Here is a 17,449-nt window from a genome sequence, read left to right on the forward strand (position 1 = left end):
GTTCCAATATAAATAAAGTCATCCAAGGAACAGAAAAAGAGGAAACACTTTCCAACCCATTTATAATGCTAGTAAAACCTAACTAGAACAAAAGAAACTAAAAGGTAGGCCAGTTTTACCCATGAACTTACATGCAAAAATAAGAAAATAAAATAGCAAACCAAATCAAATAATTAAAAAAAGACAATTCATTAGGATAAGTTTAGATTTATCTAGGATTTCAAGGTTGGTTTAACAATGAGAAATCAATTTATATCATTCACCACATTAACAGTTTAAGAAAGAAGAATAACATAATAATCTCAATAGATACAGAAAATACACTTGAGAAAAAGAAAATACACTTGATAAAATTCAATTTCCATTCATGATAAAAATTCCTAGACAACTGGGAATAGAAGGGAATTTTCTTAACCTGATAAACATATTATAAAATATCTGTAGTAAACATCATATTTAATGGTGAGATGTTATAAGCTTTCTTTCTGAGATGAGAAACAAGTAAAGGATGCCTGCTCTCACTGCCTCTCTATTTGACCCTATATAGCAGGTCTAGCAAGTACAGTAAGTAAAAAATATATATAAGGGTTAAAAAAAAGAAAATAGCATTACTTTCAGGTGATCTAATGTATATATAGAAAGTCCAAAAGAGTCTACAGATAAATTATTAAAAAGTGAATAAGTTAATTTGCTAAAATCAATATACAGAAAGCAATCATATTCTTATACATTTATCAGCAACGAAAAATGAAATTTGGAAAAATACTCACTGTAATAGCATATATTCAAATTTAATTTCAAAATATGAAATACATAGGAATCTATCAAAAGGTCTGAAAGAGTTCTAACACATTAAATTTTAAAATCTTATTGAGAGACCTGAGGATACTTAAATAAGAGATACTATGTTGAAGGATTATAAGACACAATATTGTGAAAATGTCAATTCTTCCCAAATTATAGATATAATGCAATCCCAACAAAATTTCAATAGTTCTGTGTAAGTATATAACTTAAGTGGATTCTACAATTTATATAGCAGTGCAAAGGGACAAAAATAGGTATGATACTCTTAAAGAATGAGGTGAAAAAACTTGCTCTACCAGATATCAGGATGGATTATAAGAGCCATCATTTTAGTGTAGCATTAGAGCAGTGATAGACAAACAGAAGAAATTGCTGAGACATAGATTCTCATGCATAAATGGACACTTCATATATGAGAGAAGTATTACAGATTAGTGGGGAAAGGCTAGACTTTTCAGTAAATGGTCCAGGGCAATTGGGTAAGCACATGGATAAAAAATGAAATTTGATCCCTACCACACAGCATATATAAAAATTAATTCCACATGGATTTTAGATCTAAATGTGAAAGGTAAAACTACACTTATTAACATTAAAAACTTATATTCATCAAAAGGAATCTTTTAAAAAAATATTTTATTTATTCATGAGACACACACACACACACAGAGAGAGGGAGACACAGGCAGAGGGAGAAATAGTCTCCATGCAGGGAACTCGACGTGGGACTCGATCCCAGGTCTCTAGGATCACACCCTGGGCTGAAGGCAGGCGCTAAACCACTGAGCCACCCAGGCTGCCCACCAAAAGGTATCTTAAAGAGGTGAAAAGACAAATGATAGAGTGGGAGCATATATCTAAAACACATGTGACTCATAAATCAATAGTATCCAGTATAGGGAGCTTGTAAAAATCAATTTTAAAAGAATTATGAAAAATAAAAATTTTAAAAAATAAATAAAAAGAATTATGAATCATCCTTTTTGGAGGAGAGATATAACCAGGGAGAGGTACATAGGAAAGGAATGGGTTTCTAGGATGCTAGATGTATTTTATTTCTTCACTTGGATTATAGGTAGCTCAGATGTTTATTTGATAATTATTTCTTAAGCTATACTTTTATGGGTAATGCATTTTTCTTTTTTTTAATTGATTTTTATCATTTTCTTCCATTCTATTTCTTTTTTTTTAATTTTATTTATTTATTTATGATAGTCACATAGAATGAGAGAGAGAGGCAGAGACACAGGCAGAGGGAGAAGCAGGCTCCATGCACCGGGAGCCCGACGTGGGATTCGATCCCGGGTCTCCAGGATCGTGCCCTGGGCCAAAGGCAGGCGCCAAACCGCTGCGCCACCCAGGGATCCCGGTAATGCATTTTTCTATATCCACATTATAATTCACAAAAGTGATGGAAAAAAGAATGGTGATGTTTACGGTTCTACTTGAAGCTTTTTGTGTGTGTGGAGGCAGTGTAAACCCTTCCTCCATCTGCTTTCCCTAAAGGCTACCACTGAAATATTCAAAGGACAGAGGGTCCTAGGCTGTCATCTAGGTTGCAATAGCACTTAATCAAACAATACCAATCTGTCTCAGTCACTAGTCTGTGCCCTCTCTGGCGACAGAGACTGAGACTATTGAGCATAGTACCTGTGGTAAATGAAAACTTACTGACTAATGTATACACATTGTGGTGAAAGCCGGGGATTCCTAGCTGTATAGAATCACTTCTTTATCATAGGTCTCACAATCTAATACAGAGCCTTGAAATTGTTGTTTTATGGGTTACAAAGTTTTTTCTTATAAATTGTATGACCACATAAAGTTACACTGTAAGAGAGGTTGAAACCAGGATTAATTTCCCCACAGTTGAGATGATGCCAAAGATGTACTAGAAATTGAGGGAGTCAGGACTAGAATCAGAAAGCCAGGATCTTTCCACTGTACACTGCAGATTCTTCCTCACTTGTGACCCTGGGATCATGATCTGAGCTGAAGGCAGATGCTTATTTGACTAAGCCACCCAGGTGCCCCTTGGGAAATACTTTAAAAGACAAATGAATTTTAGACTCAAATAGAGCTTCGTCAGAAGGAAAGAGAAGAGCACATGCACATATCTCTACCCTTGATTTTAAAATTTGATTGGCTTTCTTCTATGTGACCCATATTCCAGAAAACTTCCACAGAAATGAGGGAGGGTCTAGGAGCTTTTTCAGTCAAAAGCTGTGTGAGCTACGCAAGAAACTGACTTCAAGCTCCTTTGGACCGAGGTGTACTTCCTCTACTCTCTGAGTTGTTATGTAACATTGTCTAATCAGTGGTTGGTGGTTAAAACCACTTTTTTCTCTTTTTTGCTTCCTGTTTCCTTATCTCTTTTGTTTTCCAAACACCTTCATTGTTCTCTATTTGTTTCTGGATTTGGATACCAGATATCAATGTCTTGTTACCCTTGGAGGGATCTAAAGTGATAGCATAGTATCTGCTTATCCAGATTCCACCACACATTTCTAGCAGTCTTCATAATAAGCACTGATACTCTGGAACTATACTTTGGCACTAATCATGTTTCTACAACCTTAGGGACTTTCAGACTTTTCATTATTGTGTCATAGCTGTCTGAAGTTATATTACTTCCTAACAGCTACAATTTGTTCTTTCTTGGCTACTGAATTTTCAATTCTGAGGAATGAGTTACTGGTGAAATAAGCCTGCTATGGTAAGAAAATAATTTCTACTCTAGGCCACTGACACCTGCACAAAACTGGTAATCTTGTGTTCTTACTCATTACTGTAACTCAAAAATTCCTTTCCTTAAAAATTCCTTCTTGAGATCAGGTTTTGTTTTGGACTGTAAAACTACTTCTACTCATAGAGCTAAAGGTAATCATACTAATCTGTCAGTTTATCTATATTCTTCCTTCTGAGGGACTGAAGAAGTTTATGAAACAAAGGAGGAAGGCAAGAAGGGCTCTGAGAAACATTTATCACATGCATGGGCTGTGGGGTAGGGAAAGCTTGCCATGGGTGAACACAGTTAAGATGCAAATATGGCAACAACCTAAAGTGTAAAAGGACACTGGAGGATGAAAAACAAAATGTAAAAGGAGAAAATAGTTTCCTGGTTTAGGAAAAAAGAAATTCACAAACTCAAGAGCAGTGCCTACATTTTGTGGGATTATCTAAAGAGCCAGGGAAAAGTCAAGTCACAATCATATCATCAGAAAGCAGCATATGGCAATCTTATGTACTCAATACCATCACTAGTTCTCCCTTTAACCTGTACTGTTCATTTTCCCTCACTGGGGTTAGTTAGAGTTTGTACTTTGCTCATATCATATTTGCCTATGGGCATTATCTCATTAAACTGCTTTATTTGAAGAGCTCATACAAAATGTTAGGAATAGTTATTACTTGTTAAGATAAAACTTGCCAAGAAAGAGCTAGTATAAGAGTTTAGATTCCGGAGACTTCCAGTGCCAACTCTACCACTTACTAGCTGTGTGACTTTGGGCAAATTACTTAACAGTTATGTTCTTCTGTTTGCTCTGTATAAAATGTGAATGAGTATGTTACCTACCATGATGGACATGAGGACTATTGAGAAAATACATCAAAAACATTTAGAATAGTACCTGGCACATAGTGTTATATAGGTGTCAGCTATTCTTTAGGAGCACATGCAGCTTTCTGCCTTCAATTCCCTAGGCATCTATCTCTCTAGAATGGTTCTGGTGGTAGTTCTACCTTCAAGAAGGAGACATTTAATTCTTTTTTTTCTTTCAAAGATTTATTTATTTATTTAGGAGGGAAAGAGAGAGTGTGTATTAGCAACCGGGGTGGGGGGCAGAGGGAGAGAGAATCTCAAGCAGACTCCCCACTGAAGGTGGAGCACAACATGGGTTTTGATCTCAAGACCCTGAGATCATGACCTGAACAGAAATCAAGAGTTGGACATTTAACCAACTGAGCCACCCAGGCACCTCAAGACATTTAATTCTTAAGGAGACAGAAGTTTCCCTTTAGAATTCAATCATTAAAATCTTCACATTGTATATATCACTTTTATAAAATTCTGTTTCAAAATGAAATAAGCTATTATAAATAAAAAAGAATAATGTGTAAGTCTATCGAGGGCAACATTATATTCATTAACCTGTATGACTAATTCCTTTTACACTGATAGAGTAAAACTATCCAAACAACAGAGATTCATCCTTATTGGAATAGACACAAATTCTGGGTGTGGATTTGCCTTTTGTGTTCGTAATGCTTCTGCCAGCACCAGTGGACTCATAGAGTGCCTTTGCCTTATCTACCATCATGATATTCTACACGACATTGTGTCTGATCAAGGAATTCACTTCAAAGCAAAGGAAGTAAAGCAATGGGCTCATAACCATGGAATTAAATGGTCTTACCACATACCCCATCACTCAGAAGCAGCTGGCATAACTGAAAGGTGAAATGGCTTGCTAAAATCTCAGTTACAGTGTCAGTTGGGAGAAAATACCCTGAAATGAAGGGGTTTTGCAAATGCTTTGAATTGGGGACCTATATACAGTGGTGTCTCTCCTTCATAGTCAATATAGTCCAGAATCAGAGGTGGAAGTAGGAGTGGATCCTCTCAAAATTACACCTAGTAACCCACTTGCAGAATTTTACTTCCTATCCTGGCGACTTTGAGCTCTACTGGTTTGGAGATCACCATCCTCAAGTGGGGAATATTTCTACCAGGAAACACAACAATGGTTCTTTCCTGAGTTGGAAGATGAGACTGCTATCTGGACATTTAAGCTCCATATGCTATGGAAACAACAGGCCAGAAAAAAAGGAGGTAGAGTGTTAACTTACTGACTAAAGTGATGATTTTGATTACCAAGGGAGAACAGAGTTGCTATTCTCTCATGATGGCAGCAAGGAGGACCGTTTCTGGAACCCAGGAGATTTTCTGTGGTGCCTCTTAGTTCTTTGCCCAATAATAAAGGTTAATGGAAAACTACATAGCAACACTAATAAAAAAGGGCAGAATATGAGGACCCATACCTTTGGGAATGAAGGTTTTGGTCATTCCACCAGATAAAGAACCTGCATATCTACCATGTTAATAGTAATACGAAATAACCCTATTATTAAAACCAGATAATGATATTACAAGAAAGGAAAACTGCAGACCAATATATCTTATGAACCTAAAAGCAAAAATCCTCAACAGACTATTTGCAAATCAAATTCAACAATGTATAAAAATAATTATACACCATGAGCAAAAGGGATTTATTCTAAATATACTAGGATTGTTCAACATTTGAAAATCAATTAATGCAATCCATCTCATCATATGATCACATCAATAAATGCAGAAAAAGCGTTTGGTAAAATCCAATACACATTCATGATAAAAACTCTCAGAAAATTAAGAATAGAGTAGAATTTCCTCAACTTCACAAAGAATATCTATAAAAAAAAAACTATAGCTAACATCATACTTAGTGGTAAAAAAACTGGATGCTTTCTAAGATCCAGAACAAGGCAAGGATGTCTTCTCTTACCACTCCTATGCAGTATCATACTGGAAGTTCTAGTTAATGCAGTAAGACAAAACAAGAAAGTGAAAAAGATTGGGAAGGAAGAAACAAAACTGTCTTTGTTCATGGATAACATTATTGTTGAGGTAGAAAAGCCCAAAGAATCAGGGCATTTGGGTGGTGCAGTTGGTTGAGGATCTGACTCTTGGTTATAATCTCGAAGTCATGAGATAGAACCCAGAATCAGGCTCCATGCTCAGCATGGAGTCTTCTTAGGATTCTCTCTCCCTCTGCCCTTTCCCCATGCACGTGCTCAGATAAACAAATCTTAAAAAGAAAAAAAAAAGTCCAAAGAATCAACAAAAAATATCCTGAATTAATAAGCATTTACAGTAAGATCACAGAATATAAGCTTAATATACAAAAGTCAATTGCCTTCCTAAATACCAGCAATGAACATGTGGAATTTGAAATTTTAAAAATACAATATATTTTATATTTGCACCAAAAACTTTAAATATTTAGGCATAAATCTAAGAAAATATGTACAGCATCTACGTGAGGAGAAGTACAAAACTCTGATTAAATAAATCAAAGAAGATCTAAATAAATAGAGACATATTCCATGTTCCTGGATAGGAAGACTTGATATTTTTAATATGTCAGTTTTTCCCAATTCAATCTAGACGTAATGGAATTCCAACCAAATTCCCAGCAAGTTATTTGGTGGTTATCAACAAACTGATTCAAAAGTTTATATGGAAGGTCAAAGATCCATAAGAAAGTCAGAGGACTGATGATACTAACCAAATTTAAGATTTACTATACAGTAATCAAGACAGCATGGTATTGATGAAAGGATAGAAAAATTGATAAATGGAACAGAATAGAGAACCCAGACATAGACCCACACAAATGTAGTCAATGGATCATTGACGAAGGAGCAAAGGATAGTCTTTTCAACAATGATGCTGGAACTAGACATCCATATGCAAATAAATGAATCTAGACACACAAGTTATACTTTTCACAAAAATTAATTAATGCTAGACCTAAATGTAAAACATGAAACTATGTAACTTCTAGAATATAATAGGAGAAAAATCTAGATGACTATGGGTTTGATGAAGAGTTTCCAGGTATGATGCCAAAAGCATGATCCATGAAAGAAAAAAATGGTAAGTTGGACTTTACTAAAATTAAAAGCTTCTGCTTAATGAAAGACTGTTAAAAGAATGGGAGAAAATATTTGCAAAACATGTATCGGAGAAAGATCTTGTAGCTAAAATATACAAAGAACTACTAGAACTCAGCAATGAGAATAAACAATCCAATAAAAAATGAACAAAGATCTGAATAGACATCTAACCAAAGAAGATATACAAAATAAGCATATGAATAGATGCTCAGCATCAGATGTAATTAGAGAATTTCAGATTAAAACAACAATGAAATACTACTATATACCTATTAGAATGGCAAAATCCGAACAACTGAAAATACCAAAAGTTGGTGAGGATGAGAAGCAACAAGAACATACTCATTGCTGGTGAGAATGAAAAATGGTAAATTAATTTGGGAGATGGTTTGGCAGTTTCTTATAAAACTAAACATAATCTTACCATACAATCCAGCTATCATGTTCCTAGGGTATTTGTGCAATTGAGTTGAAAACTTAAGTCCACACAAAAACCTGCACACAAATGTTTACAGCAGCTTTATTCATGATCTCCAAAAACTGGAAGCAACCTTCCATGTATGTCCTTCATACATCCATACAATGAGATATTGTTCAGCAATAAAAAATGATCAAGTCACAAAAAAGACATGTAGGAACCTTAAATGCCTATTGCTAAGTGAAAGAAGCCAGCCTGAAAAGCCTACATACTGTATAATTCCAAGTACATGACATTTTAGCAAAGGCAGAACTATAGAGACAATAAAAAAGTCAGTCATGTCAAGAGTTCTGGAGCAAGAGCAAGATGAATAGGTAAAGCACAAGGGATTTTTTAGGGTGGTGCAACTATTCTGTATGAAACTGTAATGGTAAACACAAGGTACTATGCATTTGTCAAAACCCATAGAACTGTATAATACAAAGAATGAACCTTAATGTAAACTATGAACTATAGTTAATAATAGTATCAACATTGGTTCATTAATTGTAACAAATGTATCACACTGATGCAAGAGGTTAACAGTAGGGGAAATTGGGGAAGGGTGAGGGACATGAGCTGGAGTAGGTATACAGAACTCTATTTAATATCTGCTCAGTTATCTATAAATCTGAAACTGTATTTTCAAAACAAATTATTTTAAAAACAAACTTAAAGCAAAGGGACCAAAGGAAATAAGTTTTTTGGTTCTAATTACAAAGGTAATATACATGCCTTTATATCATATCAGAGTGATTTCAAACAAATTAATACATAGAAAGTATAAAGTTTTTATTATGTTATCCTTTGCTACTCTTCTTGACCTTAATATAGTCTTAAGTACAGAGCGACAGATTCAGTTTCTAAACAGCAAAACATATTTCATTGAAAAACATCCGCTAATACTTTCCTTTGTACACTGGAGATATTAAATTCCTTCTTAGAAATGCCAAGTCAACTATTTTTTAAAGTTTCTAAAATGTATGTTTTCCAATGTTTTGGTCCTACTGATCTTACTTAATGGATCTTTGATGCTCCGGGATGTGAACAAATTATCTTATGTTCCCCACCTCCACAAGCAAGGAACATACTTTCACCTCTAGTCTTCATATTACAATTTTTGTTTGAAGTTTATGCACAAGATTTAGCTCCATAAATACGGACGGAAACGCAGTTCTGACAAGTAACATCAACATCAGGACTAAAAGTCCCAGGACTACAAACCACTGCAGAGGAAAAAACACGGAGTAGATTACCATCATTTCAGTTAGAGGTATTTTATACCAGTAATATCAATCTGCTTTCAGTATCACAGTGTTTCTATACCTTTGTTATACTGAGTAATGTTCACCAATTAAGTTGTGGAAGGTTATTTATGAGTTTGAAACATTGTAATTTCATGATCTTAAAAGTAGGAGAAAGTTAGGATCCTATTTTTCCCTTTAAAATCAGCATTTTACAGTATCTTCTGCAGTGCCCCATTTATGAGTTCCTATTTCTAATTCTCTACTTTCTATTTCCAATTCTGTTTCCTAGGTAGGACCATTCTGTTGTTTTCCTTCATAGCATAGCAGCTTAACTCAGAACACTATGGAAATGTTTTATAACACAGAAGAATGCATTAGGAAGAGTTAATATACATAAAGATACTTATAATTAGAAATTTAGACTTTGAATTTTTACTTCCCTTTAACTAAATATAACATTTTGTGAAAGAAGCACTATATTCAATAATCCTAAGGTAATTATTCATCTATTCTGACTACATAACCTAAATATTTAGATAGTTATATTTTATAATTACCGCAACAGCTAGCGCAATTACTGTGTAGACCATCATTTTTTCCAAAGCCTGGACGACAGCTATCCAAACGTACTACTTGAAAACTGTGGTCCACAAAGTGCATAGCAGGTATAGTTTTATTAAAGTCATGGTAGTAAATGTATGCTTGGCTTCGGAAAAATTCTTCTATCCGATCTCTTGCCTAAGATTTTAAAATACCAGAAAGAAGTACAATTACTAAACTGTGAACCAAATTTATCCCCCTGTATCAGAGGCAATGAAACATAGTATAAGCATGTCATGCTATACCCAACAGATGAATTCCTGAAAAGTTATATTAATACTAAAATTAATCTAGCCTTGACCTTATTCAATTGTCATTTCATATGTACAATATTTAAGAAAAATTAAATTGAGGTTTAAATTATTTGCAGCATGTCTACTCCATGAGAGTTCATTATTTCTAATTCCAAAGAGCCAAACAAAATAGAAACCAAAACTGTTCTCTAATCAGTATTAGAAACCAATGATGTAAATTTTATTTTTTTGAACACAGGCTTTATTTATTTATTTATTCATGAGAGACACAGAGAGGCAGAGACATAGGAAGAGGGAGAAGCAGGCTCCCTGTGGGGAGCCTGATGCAGAACTCAATCCCTGGACCTCAGGATCATGTCCTGAGCCAAAGGTATATGCTCAACCACTAAGCCACCCAGGTGCCCCTGAAAACAGAGTTTAATAATAACAAATATTAACTGAATGCTTTCCATAAGCCATGCACAATATTAAGGGTATGGGCTCAGGACTAGATCAGGAGAGTAATTTTTTAGACTATGTCCTTAGCCTCTGAGAATGGCAGAGGGGAAAGCAACTATTATGACCAACATAGATACAATTTTGGAAGAACTACTGGTTTAACCTAGGATTACATGATTGTGGGGCTGTTCTTCAAGTTGCTGCTTAGTTACCACTTGAGAAACAAAAACCAGGGATCCATTCTTCCATCAGAGAAAAACTACATACTATTAACCTGGGGAGCTATGTATTATTCTAAGTGTATTATTCCAAAACAAAACATCTTGAAATAGGCAAGACTCTCACAATCTCTGCTTAAAAAAATGAAACAAAAATCAATAATGCTTCATATTTTTTAAAATAATAATTTAAATCTACTTGCTAGAATGCCTATTATTAATAAATACTCACAACATGGAAAAATAGATTTTTGAAGAAACTTTTAAATTAATAAAATGAAATATTTACAAAAATTTTTACATAGCTTTCTTAACTATTCAAATACTTTCCCCCTACATTGAAATTCTCACCTGGAGGATATTATGATTAGTGGTATCTTCACAATCAACAGAATCCTTGCATGCACCTTTCCACCCTGGTGCAAAAGGATTGACTGGAGAGGAAAAAAATGATATCTTCACAAAAGAATTCTAAAAAATTCCAAACATTCCAATAAAGTTTTAAATGCTGAATTCAGTATGCATGCATGCATGTGTTTAAACTATCTAATCCTAGTAATAAAGTGTACAATTTGAATAATTTATACATTATGATTTCACTCCATCTGGGGGCTAATCAAAGTAACTACAAGGCTTTAAAATTAATGGAAATCAATTTGGTTTTGTTCCACCCTTTTATTAAGTTCTTCTAAAAAATACAAATTAAATTTTATAAGAATTTATAAATTAAATATTAGCTGCATAGTATGTATAAAATGATATCAACTTCTAAAAGATGAGTAACAATATTGGGGTGCCTGATTGGCTCAGTCTATAGAGCATGCAACTCTTGATCTCAGGGTTGTGAATTCAAGCCCCACATTGGGTTTGGACCCTATTTTAAAAAATAAAATGAATAAAAAATAAAAGATAAGCAACAATATATTACTGTTAAGGTAAATAATTAATTGTTCATTTTTAAAACCTTAACCAGGCTAGAATCAACAGTATACTTTAGTGCTTAACAAATATTGTAATGCCTACTATTTGTAAGACATCTCAAATTAAAGAAGTGTTAATTTTTTTTTTACCTTGAAAAGCTATAAATAGCTCATGTAGGAGGCCATGTTTTGGAATTTTAACAAAATGGCATTTATATGATGGTTCTATGATATGGCATGACAAATCAGAGATTAAGTTATCCAAGATTTTCTTCAGCACTCTAAAAAGCAGGTCATTATATCTTCCTTCACAAGACTTTGTGGTAAAACGTACAGCCATCTGATATGAATAATCAGGTTCCCGATAGGCTTTAAAAAAAAGATGAGAATAAAAACAATTGTGCTTACCATTAATTTCCTCTACCAAACAATTTGCAAATAACACGTAATATTAAATCACATTAATCTTGCAAATCAACATAGAAACTTATCTAATAAAATGTTCTATCAGTTTGTCCTCAAAAAATACACAAAACTAGTGAATTTAATGAAAAAAGGTTGTTTTCACCTGGTATGTTATCTACTCAGTACAAGAGAAGAAATGGCTGAATGGATAGATAAGTTAACAGTATCAAAAAAAAAAATAAGATGGAGAAATGTCTTAATTTGTAGAAAGTGTCACTGTTGTCAACATAGGCCAGTGAAAAGGATCATCGATTTGCTTTTATAGAATTAAACATCAGTTTTAAATTACCTGGCAAATTGTGATAAAGTAGATTGTGCATGCACACCTAGATGGTAGAAAGTAGGAGGCTGAAAGAGGATTATTTAGGACACACACTATCCAGATGTCAATTTAAGAGTTTGTGTGGTCAAATATGCTAAAATACTCCGTAAGTCATGATGATTATATACAACAGACTCATTTTCACTAAATGAGGAGACCATTCACTTAATTCTTATCCAAGCTAAATGTGTAAGTTAAAATGTGCCCATATTCTTACCAAAGATCAGAAAGTCATATCTTTGCTTTACTATACTTTCTTCTTGGGTTTCTGCTCTGACAGTCTTATAAGAAAGAGTACACGTGTAAAGTCCAGACAAAGCCTCCAGAAAATCTTTCACCTTCAGCTTTCCTGTTTTAGTTATATTTATTCGATCATTTACTAAACAGAAATAGTAAATTAGTTATTTAACATATAACAATTCAAATATTATTTAGTAAACTTGGGGTTACAAATGAATACAAAAATGAAAAAATGGACTATTTAACTTCAAGAATTCAAAAAATCTTAATTCTGTTATTACTCTCTGGAAAACCACATAAGTACAGTTTTAAAATATATTTTGGGGGCAGCCCGGGTTGCTCAGCGGTTTAGTGCTGCCTTCTGCCCAGGGCGTGATCCTGGAGACTCGGGATCGAGTCCCACGTTGGGCTCCCTGCATGGAGCCTGCTTCTCCTTCTGTCTGTGTCTCTGCCTCTCTCTCTCTCTCTCTCTCTCTCTCTCTCTGTGTGTGTGTCTCTCATGCGTAAATAAATAAAATCTTAAAAAATATATATATATAGGTATATATTTTTTGGTTTACTTTAGCTCATTTCTTGGCCTTTAATTTCAATTGGTTTATGTTGATAATTTAGTAAATGAGATCACACTGCTCTGTCATACTACACAATTTCCTCACATAAGACAGAAATTAATAATGCTAATATTCCAAGACACTCTTCTAACATCATGAAGAATTACATATTCAATACTTTATCTCCAATATATATGCTATAAAGATAATTTTTAGGTTTTTTTTAATTTTTATTTATTTATGATAGGCACACAGTGAGAGAGAGAGAGGCAGAGACACAGGCAGAGGGAGAAGCAGGCTCCATGCACCGGGAGCCCGACGTGGGATTCGATCCCGGGTCTCCAGGATCATGCCCTGGGCCAAAGGCAGGCGCCAAACCGCTGCACCACCCAGGGATCCCTAATTTTTAGGTTTTATAAAAACTTTTGAATATAGCTCTGGGAAGTAGGATACAAAAATTACTGCTTCAGTTTTTTCATAAAGAGAAAATAAAGCACAGATGAAGATATGATTTGTTATATCTAAATATGGAGCAAGTGAAACTGCAGTTGAAATTAAATTTCAGTTTGTTCAATCCAATAAGTGACAGTGCTTTTCACTTTTAAAAAAAGTCCCCATCATTTAAAAAGAAGATACTAAGATCAGATAAATTACCTGTTAATGGCTTTTCATTAGGCCCAATCCATAAGTAGGTGGGGTCCACTGTTTCTTTTTTAGCACGTCTAAAATCCATACAGGCAAGGATTGGGCTATTGTGATGTAATTTTACATATATTTTCACTATGACAAAATAAAATAATATAAAGCAAAATTAAATTAAGAAATATAGTTCCTAACAGTTTGGCCCCAAAGACACACTGATTAGTTCTTTTTGAATTTCAGTATTTTGAAAATCAGTGTATCATTATAACATTGAGAATGCTAACATAAATTCCTTCTTAAGTTTTTAAAACTCTAGTCTGATAGTCCATATTCTTTTTTGTGATATTATAGTTTTATTATAAAAATGTACATGATATATTTGGTTCATCTTAATGCACAGATTCAGAACTCACTTAAATCACAATTTTTTGAAGGGTTAGTGGAATCAATTTACAGGTCAGAAAATGATTTGAAATTGGTTGTGAAACTATTCTCAAGATGATCATTGTCATCCCTAAAAGGAACTTAATATTTATCTACAAATGCCCTCTTTGGGGGACAATAATTAAACTTATATGGGGGCATACTAGAGAGGTTTTCTGTAATTACCTATTCTGTTTCAAATCTAGTAGAGGCAGCAATACTCTACTTAGAACCAATGCAGTCCCACAAGATATTGATTTGAAAGTCTACTGAGGGATGCCTGGGTGGCTCAGTGGTTTAGTGTCTGCTTTGGCTCAGGGCGTGATCCCAGTGTCCTGGGATAGAGTCCAACATCAGGCTCAAGGCAGGCAGCCTGCTTCTCCTTCTGCCTGTCTCTGCCTCTCTCTGTCTCTTTCATGAATAAATAAAATCTTAAAAAAGAAAAGAAAGTCTACTGAATGCCAGGTCCTAAACCTTAAAAGAAGACACCAAACCACAATTTGGGTGTTGGAGAAAAGAGGGGCTCCAAAGACGGAGATATCCCAAAATAAGACAAATGACGTGAACTGGCCCCAAATTATCTAAGTCAGCTACGTGACTAATTTTCCTCGGAGAGTGTGGGAAAGAGTCATCACAGTGATAAAGGACATTGGAGCTGAGCCTTAAAGGAGGTGTAGGAGGGACTCCTGGGTGGCTCATTGGTTGAGCAGCTGCCTTGCATGATCCCGGTCCGGGATCCCGGGATCGAGTCCTACATTGGGCTCCCCGCGGGGAGCCTGCTTCTCTCCCTCTGCCTATGTCTCTGCCTCTCTCTCTGTATCTCTCGTGAATAAATAAATAAAATCTTTAGGAAAAAAAAAAAGGACTGTAGGAGCTCCAAACAGAGGGACTTGCAGCCCTGGAAATGACTCTGAGTGGGCCTCGCAGGTTGCAGAGCAGCGGAGACGCCTGGCAGTGAGGTGGCATCGAGAAAATCTTGGAATGAATCCGAGCTGCGTGGCTTTAGGCCAGATGATACACACTCAGGCATCGCTGTAAGGATGAAATGACGCGAGTGCCAAGCACCAGGTGGACGTTCAATGAACTTTCTCTCCCTTTCCCTCCGCTGGAAGAGCCTTTAGTAGGTCCACTGCACACCAGGCTCTTCTGATAGACTCTTCAGGTGAAGAGGTCCTCAGTACCTGGGTGTCCGGGTCTGCCATAAATGAAGCCTTTCCCGGTGCGTTCAGAAGAACGCTGCCATCCAACTGTGGAAGAAAGAAACCAGTGACTTTAGGTAGAAGAAGAGTGGGAGCTCAGAGTGGGGCAGGGCAAAGTGAAGTGGAACGGGCAGGACTGGGAAGAGGGGCGAGACTGAGGGTGGGGGACAGGGGAGAGGGGGGCAGAGGGAGGAGCCCCACCTCCAGTGAGGTACCAGAGCACCGCGGAGAGTAGGACCCACGCTCGCATCACGGCTCAGGGGCTAGCGTCACGGGAGGCGTCGAGGGGCGGGCTCCTTCCTACCTCAGCCCAGGCCCAGCGCCTCCCCATCTCTCCTCCACAGAGCGGAGCAAACCGCCGGGGTCAGCTCCCCTACCGGTCCCTAGCTACAGTGGGAGCGGACGCGCAGGAGAGCGCATGCGCGCTCTGGGGCCTCGCTGCTCGCGCCTATGCGCGCGCGTGCGCAGGAGGTAGCGGGCGCATGCTGGGCCCGAGCGTGGGAGGCGAGCGCCTCAACCCCGCGTGCGCACGCGACTCCCCTCGTGTGAGCGCCTCGCGCCTCGCGCCCGGCACCATTTTCCCGCGCTCTCTGTGACCGAGCTCTCTGAGTAGCCACGCCCCTTCCCAAGTTAAGGAAAGGGTAATGTTAAAGAAGCCAAGCCTTCGCGTTTCAGTTACTTCCTTTTCTGGAAGCTGAAGCGACCCACCAGAGGAACACTGTGGATCCCAAGTGGGACGGTGGGGTAAGGCGAGTAAGGATGCAATTACATTAGAATCGGGGGCGGGGCGGGGGGGAGACGCATGTGAGAATTTCCTCCTAGTAGGAAGCAAAGAGCTTGTGCGAATTTCCCGTTCCTTGCTCCTCGTGAATTCTGCCTGAAGTTGTGTGTGGCATCTTTTCCAAACTCTTCCACCCTATTTTTACCTAGCCGCATTTTGTACCCCTCCCCCCCAAAAACGAAGAACCACTCATGTGCCAAGAAGGCGTTTCCAGCCCTTCCCACACTAGAGGAACATTTCACCTTTCTTTTTCTTTTCTTTCTTTCTTTATTTTTTTTAAGATTTTATTTATTTATTCATGAGAGAGACACACAGAGAGAGGCAGAGACACAGGCAGAGGGAGAAGCAGGCTCCATGCAGGGAGCCCGACGTGGGACTTGGTCCCTGGTCTCCAGGATCCCGCCCTGGACTGGAGGCGGCGCTAAACCGCTGAGCCACCCGGGCTGCCCTCACCTCTATTTTTCACATCAAATATCGAAGGGTGTTGGGAGACCCCCATGCAAATTTACCTAGGGTTGTGAACTAACCTTGCTTTTGAAAATGGGCCCAATCAAGGGGCAGATGGGTGGCTCAATGGTTGAGCCTCTGCTTTTTTGGCTGAGGTCGTGGTCCTGAGCCTGGAATCAAGTCCCACATCAGGCTCCCCACGAGAAGCCCGCTTCTCCCTCTGCCTATGTCTCTGCCTCTCTCTCTCTTTCTCTCTGTCTCTCATGAATAAAAAAAAAAATCTTTTAAAAAAGAAAACGGGCCCAGCGGAAAGGCAAGATCCGCCAAGTCTGCTTTTCCCATAGGGATGGATGATAGATGAGTCAAGATCACAGAGCTCATGGTTCCTTCTTGGATACCAGTTTGGTGGCCTGTTTGTTGTCTATTTCTTAGCAGCGGGACACCCTCTGGGGTGGTTTTGAGTAGGCTGATGGGTAAAGAGACCAAGGTTCAGACAGGGTGCAGAATGATTATTTTGGGTGAGATCAAGAGTTTTCAGTTTTATTTCCTTTGAGCCAAGTCAGTACTTGGACTATCTCAGATAGTCCAGGAGCAACCTTTGTCAGTAATTTCATTTTTAGTCACTGTTAATTATACCTACATAGCTTAAACCATGAGATGTGATTCGGTGAGTCAGATCCACCCAATGGCAGTTACTGTGTCTAGATTCATGGTT

The 17,449-nt window shown here is 37.2% G+C and overlaps 2 protein-coding genes across 2 annotated transcripts in view; one reads left to right on the top strand and one right to left on the bottom strand.

Moving 5' to 3' along the window:
• Positions 1–9,118: 9,118 nt before the first annotated feature.
• On the bottom strand, positions 9,119–15,756 carry ZPBP2 (zona pellucida binding protein 2). The gene is made up of 8 exons (XM_055303458.1): positions 15,708–15,756; positions 15,489–15,554; positions 13,897–14,022; positions 12,669–12,830; positions 11,815–12,033; positions 11,096–11,178; positions 9,792–9,972; positions 9,119–9,213 (listed from the first exon to the last, which is right to left on the bottom strand). Exons 1-8 carry the CDS (start codon positions 15,754–15,756, stop codon positions 9,119–9,121), a joined length of 981 nt encoding a protein of 326 aa, XP_055159433.1.
• Positions 15,757–15,924: 168 nt separating this feature from the next.
• The window catches only part of IKZF3 (IKAROS family zinc finger 3), a 90,718-nt gene continuing 89,193 nt past the window's right edge, over positions 15,925–17,449 (top strand). Inside the window, exon 1 of the mRNA XM_055327762.1 lies at positions 15,925–15,977. Coding sequence (XP_055183737.1) covers positions 15,925–15,977 — 53 coding nt within the window. The remainder of the gene's footprint in view (positions 15,978–17,449) is intronic.

Source organism: Nyctereutes procyonoides, unplaced genomic scaffold (assembly GCF_905146905.1).
Source record: "Nyctereutes procyonoides isolate TBG_1078 unplaced genomic scaffold, NYPRO_anot_genome, whole genome shotgun sequence".
Lineage (NCBI taxonomy): Eukaryota > Metazoa > Chordata > Mammalia > Carnivora > Canidae > Nyctereutes > Nyctereutes procyonoides.